This window comes from Cyclopterus lumpus, chromosome 17 (assembly GCF_009769545.1).
Source record: "Cyclopterus lumpus isolate fCycLum1 chromosome 17, fCycLum1.pri, whole genome shotgun sequence".
NCBI classification, from domain to species: Eukaryota; Metazoa; Chordata; class Actinopteri; order Perciformes; family Cyclopteridae; genus Cyclopterus; species Cyclopterus lumpus.
The window spans coordinates 14,792,475-14,814,543 of record NC_046982.1 but is presented as its reverse complement, the minus strand read 5'-3'; the positions used below and the strand labels follow the sequence as shown (position 1 = coordinate 14,814,543).

Below are 22,069 nucleotides of genomic sequence, written 5' to 3'. Positions count from 1 at the left end.
GGTATAGTCTCTGAAATAAATGGGCCTTCTATATAACCAATACACTGAGATGTAACTGCGAGACACTTTTACATTTCCTCATGCATTTTACATCCTACATCACATCCACATTGAGGCTGTAGTAATAATGCTGGCACTCCAGAAGTGCCACTGCTGATACTGTATGAGAAATTATGTTTCATATCCGTGGCAGAATGTAATAATGGCGCGTAAAGGTTGATGCACGCCTGAGGCAGATCGTTCTCTCTTCCATAATTTCTTCCTTGTAGTAGAGATAATGAATTCTCCCGTAATGTGCAGACCGATAAGAAAGTGACACTTTACCTGGAACAATTTCTAACAATGACTTTCATATAATAATTAATGAATGCAAAATGTGAGTCTAATGTTCAAGTGATAACAGTCATTATGTGGAACATTACTTTCTCCATGCGCTAATTATTGCTTCATGAGAGTGAAATACACTTTTTGAATGTGGTTGTGGGTGGTAAGGACGAGACTTGTTGTCAGATGGCTCATGCCACTCTTCTCTGGCCCTACTTCTGTCCCGGCTACATGCATTGTTCACTGAGTGATATTCTCAGTGCAGCTCAGAACTGCTAAAAAAAAAAAAAAGTAATAAAACTGGCAGCCTTGTGAGTTCTCTATTTATTTGTGTATGTGTATAGGCTACAGGGAGCAGTAATCTGTGCCCCCTGGTGTCTGGGCAGAGACAAACATGCTGGTTGTTAGGCTACTGAGAAACCCCACCGGCTCTCATTAGTGAAGAAGAGAGAGATGAAGAGAAAGACAGAAGGTGGAAGAGTAGACAAAAAGAGAGAGAGAGAAGCAGGAAGACAGATGGATTGATCACAGCCTTCACCCCTCAGCCGTGTTTGTTTGTAACGAAAAGGCGCAACCCATTTTCCCTCCCTCTCCTCTTCTCAGGCTTGTCATCTTCTTGTTATCTCAGCACAAAATGCTGGGGATTAGTCCAGGCCACAGGGACTGAGCCAAATGCTGCCGAACCACAGGCAGCAGACAATCACTTAATAAATGTTTAATTAAACCGCTGCAGTGTTGTGTCTGAATGACTCACACGTTTGGTGGAAAATGGAAATGCTTTCAAACGTCTCCACAACAGATCCATGGTCCACTTTTCACCCAGTCTGGTTATTATCAGGGGCTGACATGTTGTTGTTATTGTCCCCCAACAGCTCTGGCGTAGTGTGATTTTATAGCTCACCACTTGGAGAAAGTTAGTTTCCACTGAATTCCTAATTTACCTCATGTCGTCACGTCACTGTGGAGCTTTTCACCCACCAGGTTGCAACAGTTTCTGGTTGCTTTGGTCAAAGTGCTGCTGTCCTCTGACACATCTGTCACACATCCACCACAGTGCTTTGGTAAAAGTGGAAGAATGTAAGCTGATGTCTATAAATCCAACCGACTCTTCTAAACTGAAATTCTGCAGCTTTCGAGCTGAGGAAAACAAAACATATGCCCTCAAAAGAAACTCACTGAGCTCTGCTGAGGCCTCAGAGGCCATCTGTCTGTTAAGGAATCCATCGTTATTTTTGCAGCTTACTTCACAGGGAATAACTCAACATTTTTGGGAAATACGCATACTCCTTTTGTTTTCAGAAGGTCAGATGAGAAGAACACTCTCTCGTCTGGTAAACATGAGTCTCTCGCTAGCGGCCTATAGCTCAGCGTAACACACAGACTGGACACAGCAAGCCTGGCTCTGCTCAAAGGGAACTGAACAGCCTTCCTTTAGGGCTGATGATTTAAAGTCTTATTGTGACGTTTCGTTGCTCGGCAACCAATGGAGACTCCAGGACATTAAAACTCCCGCTGAAAACCACAATGTTTTGTTTTTACACTGTTTTTCTATTTGGATCAAGCAAAAACTAAATACCTTGTTAATAAGCGAGTTTGAGAGGTGCTGGTCGCTGTCTGGCTAGCCGCTTCTTCTGCACTAAGATAAGCTGAACTAAGTCGTTCCTTCTTCTCTCATTTGTAGTCGTGTTGATATTAATGTATGTCCAACATTCACTCTCTTTTAGCTGTTTTTGGTCTCTAAGCAGCTCCCGGAGTGACAGCTTTCACATTGTCTTGACAATGTATGTTATTAAAAAATTAGTGATTATATAGATGCTTTAAAAAAAAAAAAAAAAAGAATCCTGAACATTTTTGATCCGAAAGAATCTTCTCTTGACAACACTATGATAGTTGAACCATGAATTGTGAATCTAGAGAGAAGCATCGTTTTACTGCCGCTGGAAATTATCTTCAGGCTGAACTAAAAACATAACTTGTGCTGCTGAATGAATGATATACTCTCGAAGTGCGTACACTATTTATTGATCCACAGGGCACAGAGTTATTTTTTATTCTTTTATCATCCATTGTTTTCGAGGTAAACTCACCTGAGCTCCCTCCGGGCAACAACCAGCCTGTAGAACGCTGAACAGCTCAGCTCCTCTTGCTCAAGAGCGGCACACATCTTGAGGTTTTGTCTTTTGCTGAATATATATAAGATTTATTTTATGAAAACTTCATTGTTGACCTTGGCAGCTGACAAAACAGTCAACGTCAAGGTGCTTTTAGAAGCTGTTGTGGAGCTGTGGGTCAGCTCAGTTTTGTTGTTGCATTTCAACTTCTTGTACATGTTGAAAATGAAAAGTTACTCATATGATATCACATCTGCATTTTCACGGCCACTGAGACAAGTGTAACTGCTACCAAATGGAGGGAAAAAAGTGTTTTGTCAACTCCACATTTGGCCTACGATTTATTGTTTCAAAAAAGTGTTAGGACCATTTTTGGCGGGTTTTTAGCCTTTACTGGATACTGGAGACAGGAAAGTAGGAGAGAAGGGACGACATGTTCTACATCATGCTGTCTTTAACAAAAATGTCATAATTGTGGTGCTGTTGAGCTGTACTGTAGAGATGTGACTCACCAACAAAATTCAAGAACCAGCTGTCACTATAACTTAATACATTTCAATGGCATTCTCCAAAATTATACAGTTGAAGCAACACCTTTCTAAAACAGTCGAACAAAAAACATTTGAACCTTTATGATTTATTGCAGGACTGTTGTAGCCCATTAGACTGCATTCGTTTTAGATTTCGCGTGAACACATCATGATAACGTAATAATTTACCTTCGCCCAACACTCCTTTTTACTGAACAGAGCTTGAACGCATCACAATGTAACTGAACGGAACCTTTGATGGCCGTTAGTGGCGCTAGTGATTGCCACCGTCAGCGTTCCTCTTGTCAATTTAAACACGGATTGGTTGTTTACAAAGTAATATTATCAGAGATCGAGGAATAGTACATGGTATACTATAGACCCGAGCATAGTTTCTAAGATGACATTGCTAACAAATAACGTTGTCTTCTGTCTCAGGATCTACAAATAAGACATGGCACAAACACATCTCTTTATAATCGTCCATTCAGAATTCAGAACAACTGGTGAGAAATTAAGGACATTTGACTGAAGTCCTTAAAATCCTGTCATAACCACTAAGAGGCAGTAAAGCACAACTGCTGCACAGACCTACTGCATGACAATGGGGACATTTATCAGAGGGTTGTTTTCGGAGACAGATAGAGATACTGTCAAAAAAGAAACAATACAATGACCTTAAAGCTACTCAAGGGCAACATAACCTAAACATAATATGAATATAAACGACGCTTGTGTTTTAAGATGAATCATTACACACATTATCAGAATGAGACAGCATGAAAAAGAACACATGGTAATTAGATTTCAATTCATGCTCCCTTTCAGTGGCAGGAGAGGCAAATCTGTCATATTGAGTCAAGATGATTCATCCTGGTAAGCTGTCTGGGGAGCAGAGAAGGAACATGGGACAGCAGCTTATCCGCTGTGTCTGTAGCTAGAGGCAATCTGATGTGAGAGTACATCCTCTGTGCCGAGTCGTCGTCTGAAATGCTCCACTTGTGTGAAAGTGCTGCATGAGTTGCACTCCATTCAAGTCACAGCGAGACTATACCTGTTCTAGAGAGTAACGATTGGATTGCCACTACATTTTAAATGGTTCATTAAAAGCTAATTAAGAGGTTATTTACACAAGTGTGAAATTTAACACAGTGAAAGTTAAAGAATTACTTACTTTTTTAACAAGGCAGCAGAACAAAGAGTACTGAATGTTGTAGAAGCTTTTAGATAGCAGAGATGACAGCAAAAAGAAATGATCTAAAAGAGAGCGTTTTATTAACAAAAGTTGAAATGATGGAACAATCCGTGCTGCCATGCTGGTACATTTCTATGGGAGTTTAGATCACAGAGCAATCTTCTTGTTTTTTGACACTGGACACTGGACCGGACTGAGGAGAGCAAAGCTTGTCATGTTTATTTTGTAATCGTTGAGCATTATAGTAGCTGCTCAACATCTAAGACAGGGAAACATGCAGTGATGTACAAACATCATTATTTTTATGTTATCCTCTTCTGTAACATACTGAAACACACTGGTTATTTGGCGTAAAGGTTTACACCCACTAATTGAGATTATTTGTTTGAGTAAAAGTAAAACTCCAATCTACAGATGCCCTCTTTCCAGACCAGTCTCATCCACACTGGCAGACTGTGAAGAACGACTTGTCTCCATCAGCTGGGAGCCTCCCCAGCTTTGTGCGTGTGTCTTTCAGCACAGGGAGAGGGTTTCAGTCATCATCACTCAGGCATCCTCTTACTGGGCTCACTGGACTAAAGCCTGGGAACCAGACCAATGGTGACCATTCTCATCAAGCAAATGGATCCAGGTACTCAGGAAATCAGAGCCCTGCTTCTCAGCTTGGTGTCCAGTATTTTTAGATACTAGCTCAGAGAGAAAAAGTACTGAACTGGAATGAAATGTCCCCACTGTGCACATTTTTTATTCTTTATTTATTCTTCACAGATTAGAGAAAAAAAATCAAAAAAGTAGGTAACTTTTCAAAAGTATGACTAATATTCTCTATGGTCCATTTTTACAGTGCATGTTATCGTATTGATTATACAATAATATATATATATATATATATATATATATATATATATATATATATATATATATAGTATTGATTATACAATAATATATATAAATCAATACTACATCATAAACCCATATCTGATGAAAAGGTGTGAAAACAAAAGTTCTTAAATATTAACATTTCAGTGCTGCTTGATAGGCCAGTCGGTAGGTTCTTCCCCCACTTTAGTCCCTATTGAAATATCTCAATTTTGATTCACACAATCGTGTACCCTTCAGGATAAATTATTCAAACTTTGATGATTATCTGACTTTTCCTCTTGCACCATCATCCGATTTTAATGACATTGTTGCCCTTTATGACCTGCAAAACAAATGATATTCCCTCCAGCCTGAGCTGCATGATGCATGTGGTGCTAATTAGACAATGCTAGCATGCTAACCCTTTAAACTAAGATGGTGAGTACAGTAAACATACCTGCTAAACATGCACATGAGCATTAGGTCAAAGCACAGCTGTGCAGAACCACTATCTGACTCTTATTCTGTGTCCCACATCAATACCAAATCCAAGCAGGTGTTGCAAACAGAATTTACTTTTTGAGTTTGCGTTTGAGGAGTTGCTCACAGATGCCAAAAATGTAAACTTAACATCAAACATCTCTGTGAATGTTAAACCCAACGCATCAGCGTGCGTATTGTCTTTAAAACGTATCAATACGTATAAGTATTCAACTTTAAACCAAACAATGTATTGTATAAGGTTTTATGTTTTTATTGTAGACAATTAGTATATATTTTATAATGGGATGTCACAATATCAGATTATCACTGTTACCGCAATTTCATAACAAATGATAATAACTAACTTTACATATCGTGTGTTTTGTCTCTTTCTGTTTTCGCAAATGTATATATAAGACGATTTAAGTCTGAACACAATATTTTCATGTGTATTATTAACATGATGATTTAAATATCTCTCTCATCAATACTAGTGTATTTTGACATACGTAATTGCATACATTTAGTATCTTGTATGAAACTGGGACACAGCATTGTTTCCATTAGGAAGTATTATCTATAAGACGTTGTGTTATGTTCCCCAGCTTTCCTGTGGCTGATAGCGCTTTATCACATCCAAAAAGATGACGGGGTATTATCCACAGTCTCTTAATCACCCAGAGGTCATTTCAGATGCGTGGTCTGCAGACGACCTTGACTTTCTCTGTTTGAGCGGGACACGCATGCACTGAGAGTTTAATCCGTGGTGTGGCTCTCTCAGAGTTTGAGGATTACATTTTTCATGCTCTGTTTGAAAAGCTTTAACAGAGAAGAAGAGTGAGAGTGAGATTTGCTGATAACCCCAGTAGAGCTTTTGATTTGGTGAGAGGACCTGCTCCACACCTGGCAAGGTTGAAGAGAAAATAACTGAGAAATGTAATTAATGTGCTGACAGCACCAGCAGCCGGTGGTTGCCTGCTCAGAGGGTTTGAGTGTATGTTCCTCTTTCCACCGGCAAATGTTTGTACCTCGGTGAATTCGTGCTTGTTTGTGTTGCAGTAATTACAGATGGGGTCAAATATAGCCTGTTCGAAAAAAAAGAGAGGAAAACTCAGATTGGTTTCTTTCATTTGCAAACAAGACTGACATCTTGGAAAAAGTCTATTTACTCAAGGTGTCATGTCGTCTGGCAGAATGGCAGACTGCAGCTGAACTCAATTACAGCCTCCCCGTATAGGCAGTCAACACACAATGGCAGCGTCTGAAGAACGTATGAGTTGAGTTTTTGTGAAAATATACAGAACATCAAAGAACAGCAAAGATTAAATGTAAAAATAGGTTGTCTGGAGCCGGGCCTTGTGCTCCTTTCCTTGGTGTATTTAAATGGGTCTAAATCATCTATTCAAACCTTTTTCTGGGATGAATTCTGTCTGGTCCAAAATTCTTTTTTGCTAAACATATTTTTATTCAGGTGTAGAAATCATCCTTTCACAAACCTCCTATCTGCATTCATACCATTTGAATTGTTTGACCGTAGACTGTAAACATTGCAGCTGTGAACGTCCTCCTAAAAAAGTGTCTTTTTTTTTCTCCATATAATATATAAGCGACAGACGGCGAGACAAGAGGATGACATGAAACAAGAGAGCTTAGGAAGACTCGCAGTCTTCAGTAAATTGATTACAATTGAGATAAATTGAGATTTGTCATAACATAACATCTGCATTAACAGGTGTTATTATTTACTAGTCAGAATTGTAAAAGTTGTGACATAGGCTTTTCAGTCTGACCATACCAGTGAGTGCATTTCATGAGCAAGAATAGCCTTCTACCAATGAAGCCCTTCTTTTTCCTCATAAAAGGTCAAGATATCTGCTTCCTGTGTCTTAACATGTTCTCCCCATATCGGCTCGTGTTTCGTCTTGGTGCTCCTGTTTCCTCCCAAAGTCCAAAGACATGTAGAAAGCGTGGACTGGACCCTCCGTTGTCAGCAGTGTGAATCTGTTGAGTGACAGACAGCAACTCGTCCTCCTGCAGGGACCCTGAACAAGATAACCACATCCTGAGAATAGAAGCATTGGCACATCTGTTTCCTGGAATTCAATTTCATTCATTCAATTCAGCACTTCATGAAAACATATAGTATGTCCCGAGTTTATCTTTCACTGAACCGTCTCCCCACCAGATAACATAAATATTCTCAGATAAGAAACCCAGCTGACATGACACCAGCACAGTAGCCTGAATGCAAGAGTTTTATTTCTCATTTTATCAGTATGACTGAGAGAAAAGGTACAGTGTGTGCCTCACTTGTATTAGGATACATTTGGGTAACCATTGGTTCCTTTAAAAGAGCATTTACCGTTGGCAATCTTACAAAGAGCCCTGCTATCTCACTTTAAAAACCACTGCGACTGGACATTTTTAATGCAGTAAAAGAAACAGCACATGGAGGGAGGAACCGACTCCAGTGCAGAGTTATCACAGCATAGTCGGCCTCAAACCTGGACTTACATTATGTTGTATTGGCAGGAAGTTTCAGAAACTAATTGTTTTACCAAAGTAATATCTTCCCACAAACTATGTCCTTGTTTTCCGCATAATAGCTTGGTTTCACAATACAATATCAAAAAAGTACCACAGTTTGAAATCTCGCTCTTGTTCACCTTCCTCAGTCTCCGCAGGAAGTGATGGCGTTGCTGAGCTTTCTTCGGGAAAGTGTGATTTTCTCAGACAATCAGGAATGAAGAATTAAGTCTCTGAATCAAAGTTGTCTTTGTCCGTTTATTGCTTGCAAGGGAAAAGTATGTGACAGAAACCCAAGACCGTCTGTGACAAGATTTTCAACGTGGTAAAAGTCACAGGCATACGGATACAGAGGGGGAGCGACACCCTGTTCCACAGTACATGGGCACACAACTAATCAAAAAACAGTTCCTGTTCTCTGCAGAGTCAGCATATTCCTCACAAACAAAATGCAATCAACTCTTAGGTTTGATGTACTCAGTCTCAAGACAGAGGCCTCTCAAGACAGTGGCCTATTGTATATTCCTGCCCTGTGACCCTACACATCACTTCCTGTTTACATCGCCATCTGACTTTTATTAGGCGCAAACAATTCTCCATGCAATTTCTGCTTCTACTTTTGTAACATAAGTAATGCTATATTTTACCATTACAAAAGCTATACCGACTTTCGCCGGAGGTGCCATTGATTGTCAGCGGGAGGTGCTCACCGTGGCCTCTTCTGACGTCAATGACCATAGCCCTGGTCTTTCCCACGTTTATGGAGAGGTTATTGTCCTCGCACCACATAGCTAGATTCTCCAACTCCTCTCTAGTGTGCTTCATCGCTACGAGACTCATCACTGACGCGTCTTCAGCATGCTCGATGACGTGGTTGAAGCTGGATCTGGCAGAGCCGTCATGAGTCAGCGGGGAGAACGGAGGTCGACTGAGCGCTAAGGGTGATGGTGCTCGACGTTCTCCTGATCTACTGGGTTGTTCAGGTGAGAAAGTCCAGGCTCCAGTTGTCAGGAGGTGTCTTGAAGCCCTGTGTATTCAGATTCCCTATTAGCCGTTATGGAATGATTTGTAATAAATGCTGAGGTAAAAAACTATGAACAGCATTTTAATGTGAGTGTACTTCTTTTCCAAGTGGGTTTGGGTCCAGTGCAGGGAAGAGAATATTGTATCCTTAATGGACTGGTTGGTCTGATCTCCAAATTGGTTGGGGTCTAAGGTTGGGTTAGGATGGATCTGATGCACTGCATGACGAGCCTAATGTCAGTGCAGGGGGGCGGTTGTCATTTAGGCATAAAACATGGGACATTTTTGGCACAGGTACGATGGTAGCGGACTTGAGGCACTTGTGAACAGCAGCCTGGCTCAGAGAGATGTTAAAGATATCTGCTTCCTGGTGTCTCTAAACGGGTCTTGTTGTCTTGGATTATGTTGTTTATCTATTGATTCAAAGTTGGTTGACAGTGGACTCAAGGTTTTGCTTTAAAGATTAAAATCTCCACCACTGATCTAGAAAAGTAAAGAAGAGAATGGAGACCATTTGATACTGCTGCAGTGTTCATTGGTGTATATGTGAATCCTGCAAATATACTATATGTCAGGATCTGTAGTGTTGTTTCGTGTTTCCTGTCTTATTTTGAAGTCCTTGTCTCTCGTGTCCTCTGTTTCTCTTCACTTCCTGTCCCTGTGATTGTCTGCCCTGTTCCTGATTGTTTCCTCCTGTGTCCAATCACCTGCACCAGCCCTCTGTATTTAAGTCCTGTTCATGTCATTCCCCTTTGTCGGTTCGTCTTGTCTAGATCGTGGAAGATCTTGTGTGCATGTTTTGTATCCTGGTTTTTTGGAATCCTGTTTTGGAATCCTGTTTAGCAATAAAAGTTGCTTTTCCATCGTTGACGGCGTTTGGGTCCTGTGTTTCAAGCTGCACATAACACTATACTGTACTGATGTTAAGATTATTGGGGCTGGGTTTTATTTTTCACCTTGTGCTAATATGCATTCTATATATTCTATTTCATTTTATTTTTAATTTTTAATTCGTAGCCTTTCATACGTTTTATTTACCTTTGTGCTGCATTTCTTGTGTGGAAGGTGCTAAACAAATACAGATTATTATTATTATTATTATTATTATATAATGATCTCTTGTTTATTCAACACATTGAAAAACATTTTTTTATTTTATTTCAACTGCAGAAAAGAAAGATTTCGTGTGGAAAAATGCAGCTCGTCTACAGACTGATTTTCAGACTTGATGTAAAAGCAGAAGTCAGGAAATCAGCGGTCGTCACGTGACGCTGGAGGGGGCGGGGCTCTGCGTCGATGCCGGCCAGTAGCAGCGCAGCTTCAGTCCAGGTCCCAGCAAGCTCCATGGGGGAAAAAAAAAAAACCCGACAGAGGAGACGAATAACGGTACACTACAATATTTATGGAGCCGATCCCCGCGTGTAACTGCGCCGCATCTGCGTGTCCTCTTGTGAGGCAGACGTGAATACATGTGTTGGGAAACGGACGCGGTGAACGGCATTTTGGGGCTGACGAAAACAAGCGGTCCACCATTGTCTGCATAGAAATAAGAATGGCCTGGATGTGCAAGGTAAGAGGGGGGTTCTCTCATATAACTACAACCAGAAAGGGGAAAAGGGAGGACAAAACGCACACGAATCTCCTGGCGTGGTTGGCTTCAGTTTGCCTGTTAGCAGATGTGAAATGTGAGCTGCTTGTGGTGATGCTCCGTGGAGGCAATTAACCCTCCTCTGCCTTCTGTCTGGTCGCCGGTTTTTTGGGGGGCGACTCTGAATTTGGGATTTAAGCTCGTGCACATGAAGTAAAACCAGGCCCTCGTATTTGTTTTGTTTTTTTCTTCTTGTTTTTCTTGCATTTGGTTCATGTTTAAGTGTCATTGCTCGTATTAAAAAGGCCATGCAGCCATGCTGTGTTCACAACGTGCCTCATGACGTGTTCAGGTGTTCACATTATGTGAGGAGTTTACAACATCAGCCACAGCTGCCTTTACAGATGAGGAGAAAGTTTACAAAAGTTCCTCAGTGACTCTTACTGTCCTCTTTGTTTCATCAATTGACTGTAGTTCAGTTAATATTATTCATTTACAGATGTTGGCATTATTAACACTGTCAGAGCTTAAAGGGTAGTTGTTGGTCATATATGTCACAAAACACAGGACTGCTGCAACTAATACTTCTCATTATCGGTTAATCTGCTAATGTCTTTACAAAATGTCAGAAACAGATGAAATATGTTGTTTTATCAAACAAACTGTTTGCAAAGTGCCTCACATTTGAGAGATTTAAATCACCAAATGTGTGGTATCTTTTTTTTCAATATCTTAATGAAGCATTTTGTCTCTAAAATGTCAGAAAAGAGTGGGTAACTGTTGTCCAGAATTCCAGGTGACCTCTTCAAATTGCTTTGAGTCCGACCAACAGTGCAAAACACAAAGTAATCAGTTTTACAATCATCGATAACAACAAATTAATTATTTCATTTGCAGGGACATAAAGCAGAGACAAGCAGCAAATCTTAATATTGGGGAATATGGAACAAGATAATCACTTGAGTCTTTTGCTTTAGAGGGACGATGATGATTTCAGTTCTAGTTGATGTCTGTGTAGGTGTGTGTGTCCATCTTTCACAGGAACATACGGTACTTGCTCACGCACACATTGTTAACACAGCGTTGATAGCTTGCACAGTAAATGTTGCTTTCCATAACATTTCTTTAGGTAAAATACACACATCTTTGTTATCAATGACTAACCAACCATCAAACAGTTAAGGATATCTAATAATATTCAAGAGGGCTAACGTCAGCCTGCTCTCTATATTATTGTCACGCATTTGCACTGTAAAGCCAGCGTTAGCCAGCAATATCGCTGAAGATATTAAAGTTATGTCGCCTACAGTGAAGTCTTATACTAACCTAACTCTGACAGGCCATACCATTTGGTCCAACCAGTTATAATCAGTCATTAATAAGTTTGTCATAATTGCATTCTGATCAGCGATAATAGGTCGACCTGCCCTGTTTGGTTATGTTTCATGATGTATCTGTCTTCAGTTGAGCTCCATGTAGCTGCTGGACAGAGCCATGATCTCTTTGGAGACCAATAACAAGAAAAATAAACACGCATGTTTAGATAAAAAATATTAGTCAAAATCACTCAAAGTGTGTGTTTTTTTTTTTATCGTGAGAAAGCATTTCTCAGATTAAATGGTTTATAGTGGGACTTGCAATGCCTGCCCCATTCACTTAAATAGAACTGGCACCAAAGTCTGGCATCAATGCTAAATAGGAACGCTGTCCCGAAGACGTAATGACCCTTCCTTGTTAATGCGGTAGCTGACAGGAAGTAAACTTCCACCAAAGCTGGACAATAGTGAAAAGGTCTAGATAATGAAGTATTATTTTGATTAGATGTTTATAAAAAGGGTTTAGTAAGAAAAGCAGTTTTATGTTCTGTAATGTGAAGCATTGAATTGGTACAGGAGCTGCAACTAATTATCATCATCATTGAATAATCAGTTGTTTGGTCTATGAAATGTAAAATAAATTGTGAAAAATGGCCACTACAGGTTAAAGTCAACATCATTTTATGCCCGACCAACAGTCTAAAATCCAGAGATATTTCTCTTACTTTCTTATAAGACAAAGAAAAAAAGAAAAACCTTATAAATGAGAAGCTGGAACTGGGGAATACTGGATATTTCTCCTTAAAAAATGACTGAAAAGATTAAGCAATTATTTACATAGTTTTAGCTTTAATGTAATTGGCACTGAAACTCAGGAATTGTGTGGAACTATCATGATATGCCAAATTATGTAAAATGTCAGAGTTGCAATTTGTTTCATTTGAGCATAAACCAACTATTTATGTGTAAAATAACTGTAGCGTGTTAGAATCAAACATTTTGACAGAAAAATTGGAGATCAAATAATTACAGTGTGATTCTGATGAATCTCACTTTAACGTTAATGTTGAATCATAGCCCAATCTCTGATCTGTTGCATAGTGACACCCAATGTTATTGTTCTCAGTGTGCTGGTGAGGCAATTGACGTTTTAATATCGTTACAGATGAATTCATCGTCAGTCATTCCTCTCCATTCAGAGTCCACATGTGTGTGTCTTAGACAGTGCCTCACTGTTAGACCTTATGTTTGATCTGTATTTTATCCGACCAAAGTTAACAGTTTTACAGGTTAACAGAGTTCTCATTCATTTAAAGGCACTTTGTTTCCTGTCAATCCTCCAACGCCCACAGGAAGAAACAAGGCTGTCAGCAATGTGTCACTTTACAAATTCACTCAGGCTGTTTTTCTTATCTAAGACAGGAGATCATTTCACACTTGATTTGACACTGGAATATTATATTATATTTAAAAATGTTACAAGAAAATGGAACATGTAATTACACAGTACAATTTGCAGAGTGACTGAAGGCAAAGTGGACAGAAGTAAATGAGCTGTAACCTTCGATTAAATGACACCAGTTTTCTTGTTTCTTGTTACATGAGTCAGATGTGGCCGGTGGTTATCAGTCCGTAAATAAATCCTGTCCAACACATCGTCAGACTGAAATACCCACAAGTCAAAATGCTGCTGACAAACTATAGATAACCGGGCATCGTCTATTATTACGGGATTGAGTCTGTATCTTCAGATGTCAATCTGAAACATGTGTTAGGCCAGCCACTGGTTTAATCTTCAACATATTGTATTTTATACACTGATCATATGTTTTTTTTTTTTTTTAAACTAGTAACTATCTGTCAAATAAATGTAGTGGACTAAAAAGTACAGTATTCCCATCTGAAATATAGGTGTAGAAGTATAAAGTAGCATAACATGGAAACACTCAAGTAAAGTACACATTGTACTTCAGTAAAAGTACTTGGCTACCTTTCACCACTGTGTTCAGGTGCATGAGAGGATGCATGTCCCAGAGTGGTTGATGACACACAGCGGTTTGACTCTCAGTCTGCGACTTTACTATCGGTACACGAGGCCTGCAGATAGTGCTCGGCCATCAGGGTTCCCTCTTTGTTAGCTTGTGTTTTAATTGTGCGTGAGTTCATCCGTGAAGAGCTGTGCTCGATCTGGGAAAGGCTGTGGCTGTTGTCCTCCACCATGACGGTCCAGGATGATCTCTCTGTCACGTCTCATGGAAAGATGGAGATTCTGCTGTTCCTCCTAACTAAATGTGGCAGAACAAGGCCAGCGAAGCAAGCTTTGTTGACGGGTTCATGTGGGTACAAGCAACTAGAAAGAACACAAAGGAGACAAATTAATGAATGCATGCACACACACACAAACACACAGTCGTTTGTGTGTGTGTGTCAAGAGGTGTTGTAACAGCTACGGGGAGTGTCCCAGTTCTTAAGAGTTCCAGGGATGAATGGCAATTCTCTGAGTCCCCCTTGTCCCATGTGATTGTGTTACAGCAGACGGCAGGCTGATAAAAAGTGCACCGACGCAGTTTTAGAGAAAGCGCGAGGCACTGGCAGGATGTTGAATGAGGCTCAGGCTTATTTTCAAAGGGTTATCAAATCCATGCTCAGATTTCCATTTGTGCCATTCTCTCCTTTTATCCGTTTTTCTTCTTGAACGTAAAGTTTGCATGAGATCTTTGATTGTTTTAAAGTTCTGGCTGTACTGGGTCCTAAAGGAAAACCTGATTTTATTTTTTATTCATATGGGTGTTCTACAGATCAATTACTAATAGTTTACTCTATTCCATACAATAATACAAGTAACTCTTTTAACTTTTAAAAGTTGCTTTATAGCTGAAGTTCAGTTTTACTCATAAATATGTGAGTCAATAAAGAGTGTAAATCTTCAAACAGGAACTATGTTTGCAAGATTTACACTCTTTATTGACTATTAGGTTATTGCAGACATATCGGTTTGTATGTTGTTCGATAAGTTAGAATAAATAATACAGGATGGTAATGTAATAGGTAAAAGGTCATTTAGATACAGTGTCCCCATTATGTAGTTTGTCCACCAGAGAGCGGTGAAGATTTAAATGTATCTCTGTCAAATGTTTGGTATGTATCTTGTTGACATTTCTTAAAAAACAAATAAACCTAATATCAGTACCCTCTACATGAATGCAGCACCAATTAGGTTATAGTTTGTGATTTGAGCTTGTGATTTGATTGGCTCTTGCAGTCTGATTATTTGAAACCTGGGGGTGAAAGGGACCTCTCCCCCTCACCTGAATCCACTATGTCAGCATAGAGGGGGTCGTATGCTGTCCAGATTGTAGAGCACATTTGTGATTTGTGATATTGAGCTGTTTTTATTTAATTAAATGGATTTGACTGGACTTCCAAGACAGCTCATGCTAGCTAGACCCTCTCCTTTTATAATGCAGGATCTACGCTGAGTGTGAGAGATCTGCCGATGACTCATCGTGTTTGGAAAAACATGAACGAAAAGTAAACGTTTAATGGAAATCAGGGCTAACATAAGCAAACTGTTCGGTTTCGGCTGGACCCAAGCGCAGACACAGGTACTACAAGGTTGGGTGAAGGTAACGGAACACTGATGAGATGATAGGACATGAGGTGAGTACAGGCAGAACGGTGAGGTGGCGTGAGGTGCGGCGGCTGAGTAGGCGTGGGAATCCTGGGCACAGGGAACGGGTTAGTAAGAAGTCAAAACACAATGTAACGTACGAGAGTAATCTAAATCCTAGAGAGGCCGTGAGTCTAAGTACCACTGGAAACGGTGAAATAATCTGGCAACTGGAGAGAGGGAAGCCGCAGTGTTTTAACAGGAAGGAACTGATGATGTGATTGAAGACAGGTGCTGGAGATGACCTGCAGGTGTGGAGATGAGGCCACGCCCCATGGCCGTGACACAAGCTAGGTTAAGATATAGGCCGATAATGTTTTATATATATATATATATATATATATATATATATATATATATATATATATATATATATATATATATAAATAATAGAACACATGAAAACAAATATCAAATAAAGCACTGTGGTAGACTGGTGAGATGTAAACTGGTAATAACATTGAATAAAACACAGTTATGACGTTCTCTGTATTTCAGTCAACAGTTAATGTCATGATAAACGGGCGGAGGCCTGAAGCTAATGTTGTGAACCATATTGTTTAGACTGTATTAACAAGCAATTGAGCCCGAAAATTGTTCTGACTACTGAACTGTCAACAAAGGCATTGGCAAAATGGCTGCAATGCCTCCATTGCCTCCATTGCTGGCTGCTGTATTGGTGTTTTAAATGAAATACAATTTGAACATATAATTTACTTTATTTCAAGAGTAGCTAATAGCCTGTAAAGTGGTGTGGCTACAGGGTTAGCAGTGGGGTTAACAAGAACACGTCCAAGTTTCTACGGGAGGCCACTAATATGTCATGTCAGAAAAAGCCTTTCATACAGTTTTTAAAAATTGACAAAATATGTCCAATAGCTGGAGAATAATTTATACTTCATTGACTTAAAATTTCAAGTTTAACTGAGAGAGTCTTTGTCTTCGGCGTTGCCGTCCATTCTCTACGATCCCCTTTGAGCTGACGGTACCATTTAAGTATGTGGCTTCTTTATCATGGTAATGTACCTACATCTGTTGCACACACACACACACACACACACACACACACACAGCTGAAGAAGAAGCTAGCGAGGTTGAGCTCGTTCACAGTGGTAACCAAGGGTGATACCCTTGCTCCAGATATGGCGTTAATCCAGCAGTCGTGGTCGTAGGAAGTGGGCCAGCAGATCCATTGCTCATACCAGAAGTCTTACCAACATCTGGCAAGACTTAAGGCTTTGCTTGATCTCCCTCTGTGCCGTTGGCCATGTTGGTCAGGTAGTCTGTAATCCTGGGCGGTTTAATCATGTGTAACTCCGTCGGTTTGAGCAGCGCTGGTCATTTTCTTTCTGTTCCCAAAATACAAAGAAAAGACGGCAAGAGTTTAATGAAAGAGGTGATAAGGCAGCCTACAAATTAAGTTCCACTCTGTAATGGAAGCATCTAATTACATGTCACTCTCTCAGAACCTCGAGGCTGTAACCTCTATTATTACTGCACACGCGTTCACAATTGCGCTCTCTGAAGCTGTAAGGTCAAGGTTGACGTTTTATTCTTTAATTACCCTCAAACGAGAAGACAGAGCGGACATTCATGAAGAAAAATAATTAAGTGAAGTTATTAATCTGCCATTGTTCTCCCAGACATCAGGAGAAAGTGCAAAAACATTGTAATCATTATCCTAGAACATGTAGCGTTTTCATTTTAAAAAGATTGCTTGGCCCCTCACTCACGAGAGCACCAGTATTACCTGCCTTATTCTTACAGACGTGGCTTCATCCAAGACATTTCAATTATGATTTTAGCTTCCAAAGATTATGAAAAGAAGATTATCGACATGCAACGGTTATTGTGCTGCATTTAAAGCAATGCGTTTCGTCCCACTCGGCGGGTCCGAGACAGCCGCTCCGTGTGGGAGGATCCCTTCGTGGGAAAACCACAGTGTTTTAATCCCCATAGCTCTGAACATAGCTATAAAAGCAGTGCATTTTTTTCCCCGATTTCAAAAAACATCTCAAGCTCCTCCATTATCTATTGATTTTCTCCGGGGTCAAAACAACTTGAGATGCTCTTTAATCTTCTTTTCACCATCAGTTGGTGGTTTTAGGAGGGACGATTTTCAGATAATCAGCTGACCACAGTGTTTGTTTTTAACCACCCCTGTCTGATGCATGACACACACACACACACACACACGCACACACACGTCCCTGCGAACATCAAGTTCATCAGGGTTTAAAGGGTCATACACTGTTTTTAGATTAAGACTTTAACACTTTGCTCTTCAATCAGCTAACTCCCACTCATAGTTAAAGACGTGTAAGTGCCATCAGTATATATAGTATGTGTGTATATATATATATATATATATATATATATATATATATATATATATATATATATACAATCTGTGAGTCAGAGAGAGGGCTGCCAAGACGGCAGGTTGTTGGTGATCAGATGGCATCATCCATCCCCGATGGTTCCCTGAGAGAGTTGTGGAGTTTGGGGTTTGAACATGATCCAGGAGGTGATTTGCTAACTTACTGCTGAGTGAAAATGACAAATACCGGATGGGCTTCACATTGTGAATATATGAAGGAATGACCGGTGGTTGCTTGGACCTGTGTGAGATGTGACAGTGTGAACAAGCTGTTGGTACTGAGATATGTGTCTGGTTTGCCATACGGCAGGATGGGGAATTGAACTGTTCTTTCATTTTTTTCAAACAAATGTGACTAGCTTTTCTACGTTTTAATTAATAATAATCTGAAATCTGAATCTTTTGGCTTTTGAACTAACTTGACAAAAAAAGCTAAAACTAGATATTTGGCTATAGTGAATTTCAACACACATTTGTTCAGCGCTTTCTATCATAGACTTAAGGATTAATCAAAAAAATGATAATGAAAATAATCTTTAGTTTCAACTCTAATCAAAAATAACTGTCGATATATTTTCTGTTGATTTACTTAAAAGCAGGAGTCCTGTTTGTGTCAGAATTGTTACTGTTAACAAGACAAACCGCAACATTTGAGTCAAATTTCACTTTGTTGGTACACAGTTTTTTAACTGGTGGACTTTTCAGTGCAGTTTGATCACACATTTCTCGGCAATTGTATCAGCCTTTGAGAAGCATTTTTTTTACATATTGTGTTTATTTCCGAACATGAAGTAGTTACAGAGTCAGTCCCAGCCAGTTGGACTCATTTGAGCGTGTTGCACCGTTGGTGAATTACATTTAGTAAGTCCCCCACGCTGCACATTGTGCTGTTGGCAAGGCCTAACTGCCTATTGGCACCGGGTCGAGCCAAAGCCCCAAATGAGTGCGATCAGCAGAGGCCGTGTTTGATAAGGACTAATGCTCTCGATAGATGTCGCTTAGAAGTGCCAACAAAATAAATAAAAAAGACTAAAGTAGTCGGACTGAGTAGGAAGATTGTGGTTTAAGTATTTGCCTTGCTGAGGGGGACAAGTACAATTCTTCCTTGGGGTTTCAATTTAGTATCATAGTTTCATGAAATCCTCATAAATTCATTTGTGCCCCCCAAAATTCAAGAATCCAAACCAGTCCAGCTCAGTTTGATTGACGTGGGAGCTCGTCAGAAGTGCAGAGCACCCTTGACCTCAGAGCCACGCTGCTGTAATCCCGTGTGTGTATTCTCAACAGCTTTTTTCCAGACAGTGAGGTGGCAAGATCGGACTTGGCTGTTACTCTGAGTAACGGCTGATTTTGTGCCGCTCGCCTTGAGCTTTCTGCGCTCCGCCCTTGAACCGAGCCTCTGAGCAAGCAGAAAATCCCTGATGAATATCCTGGCTCTGATTCTGTATCGTGTCTTTCTCTCTTATCGAGGTGTCAGTGTAGAGCTCAATGGGAGCCAGGTCTGGTCATAGGCTCCTTCCTGAGGGCTCTCGACCAAGCCAGCTAATAAAAGTGCCACTGTTATTATCCCAAATGGGAGCCCGGCGGTGCTTTGGGCGCCAGCACCGGGAGGTTGATTGCCTCCGTGAACTGAAGAGGTTGACAGACACAAATAGAGCCTGGCAGTTAAGTGAGAACATTAAATAAAGTGCAAGTCAATTTCTTTCATGAAATATAATCCACAGTCTGCTCCTATGCTCGCCTGTGACCTGGAACTTTCTGTTGTTGTGGTCATTATGAGAAAAGGAAATGGGCGGTTTAACATTTCATGCCGTACTTTGGGTAATGTCGCTTCTGCTCACTGGGCTGTGGTTTTTGTGCAACCTGCACTTCTGTGTGTCGAGTCACAGTGTTGTGTTTGAGGCTTCGCCGGTGGTTTTCACTTGTTGATCTCCATGACGACTGCAGGTTTCTGCTGCTGTTTTAGTTTTAGTTGTAGATCCAGGATAATTAACTTGCTCTGCCCGGCAGCCACTTTTGGAAAAAAAAGAAGCCAGGGGGGCAAGTTCATTAACACAAATGTGTAATATGTATCAGACAAAATGAATACACTTTAAAAAAAACATTGGCTTATCTTTGTTTTATATTTGGGGCTAGGGGATGAAGAGGGATCCTCTCTTGGCACATCTTTTTTATAAACAAGATCTGTTTAATGCTTTTTGTAGGCACTTATTTTCACTTATTGCACTTATTTTCATTGTGAATTAGCGCCACACACACACACACACACACACACACACACACACACACACACACTCACTGCAGCCGCCCCATGGAGGCTTTGTCAGAATAGACTCCGCTAACTTTATTGTTGTTTTCCAGAATGAGCCCCTGCGTGTCCCAGACAGCGGAGTCTGTTTGGTGGCCTTCAATTCACCTGGTTGGTTGGTTTATTGTGTGCAACAGCTGCTCCACTTACATTTCACAATGCTGTTGTTCAAGTTTTCAGAGAACCTTCACAATCCAAAGAGGATTAAAGGAAAACAAAAAGCTGTACTGGGAAACCATTTCAATGTGTTTGTGTTCAGAACTCTCTAATGCTTTGAGCAAAGAGGATTCAGTTGAGATTTTAATCCCTTGATAAAAACTCCATGAATTTCAGAGTTGGACTTAATATATCTTAAAAACAACACATTCTCTATCCAATCCAACATATCATATTTGTGTGCATATAGACAGATAACCCTAACCCTATTGCAGATATATTAGTATGGGTGTATACATCTGCTGAAGTAATACAACTAATAATTGCGATACAGTAATGGCAACCTAGGTTTGTGGTAATTTACAAGCAATGTCTTCATGACATAGTTTGCCCCCCAGAGATAACTGACACGTTGATTAAACATCCCACTCAGTATCAGCCAATATTCCTATCAGCATGGACCTATTGCATATATTGTCTCTTGTACGTCCTTCAACCGAAAGGAAAGCTTGACTATCCCTGAAGGGCTCTGTTGATTAACTTTTAGAATAATTACTTTACCTATGAAATGTCAGAAATACCAATCTCAGTCATCTGGGATGAGCACCCTCATTTGTTATTACTGAGCCCCCTGAAAATTCAGTGATTGCCGCTTTCTGTCTTCATTCCTGTTGAGAAGTTTCTTTGTCGGACACATTTCTGTAACAAATAACACCTTTAGGAAAATCTCAGCAGAGGCCGGACCTGTTTACTCAAGTGGCGAAGAAGATTGACCACGCTGTTTGTTCCCCATATCCACCCAATGATGTACTGCATCTGTCTGTCTGTCTGGTCCTTTCAGATTCTCAAATGTTGGTGTAGTTTGCACTGCTGCTTTATACACTCACATTCTCTGTGTGAGCAGCCCTGCTGTGTGTCATCCCTACCAATGAGATGGGGCTCTATTATGGAGTTACGGAGGGATATCATTGAGTTTCAGGAGAAATATCAGTTGCTAAATGTCAGAAATCCGGCGCTGGCATTTGGCAAATTGAAATGGATTTTCTCTGGTCAATGTTTTTCTCAACAGCCACGTCTCCTCCCCTGCCTTCGCCCTTCAAACACAATGAGTTGGGGAAATATAATTGCTCTTCCGCTGTAAAGTGGCATGGATGTAGCATCTTCTCTCGATTGTAAACTAAGTGTCTGCAGTCAGGTTGTGGTGGACGCTGAGCGGCAGATTCATTACTACATAGCAGCTTCGTCCTTGGCCAGCAGTGCGGCCTCCTCTGCCCGCTGGCCATCTGTGAATTTAAGAGCCGGCTACTTAAAAGCTCAGATATTATAGCGGGATAAAGCTGAAATGGCTCTCGTCATAAGTGGGCAGCAGAAGTCCTTGTTTGTGATTGGCTGAATGCAGCGAGACATTCTGGCTCAAAGATCTCTCTAAATATAACCCTCGACAATAGAAGTTTAGATATCGTAGAAGAGGGAACAGGATTTAAGTCTCATTTTCCCCATAAAAGACAAGTGAGTGAAGCAGGTGGTCCGATACATGAAGCTACGTTATCTTTATAGTCGGGCTGTCCCGTACCACGGAGCCCATCAGCGGTCGGTTT

At 40.4% G+C, this 22,069-nt stretch overlaps 1 protein-coding gene across 1 annotated transcript in view; it reads left to right on the top strand.

The window, feature by feature from the left end:
- The first annotated feature begins 10,434 nt into the window (after positions 1-10,434).
- The window catches only part of st6galnac3 (ST6 (alpha-N-acetyl-neuraminyl-2,3-beta-galactosyl-1,3)-N-acetylgalactosaminide alpha-2,6-sialyltransferase 3), a 58,352-nt gene continuing 46,717 nt past the window's right edge, over positions 10,435-22,069 (top strand). The window contains exon 1 of the mRNA XM_034555762.1: positions 10,435-10,623. Coding sequence (XP_034411653.1) covers positions 10,606-10,623 — 18 coding nt within the window. The 5' untranslated portion in view covers positions 10,435-10,605. The remainder of the gene's footprint in view (positions 10,624-22,069) is intronic.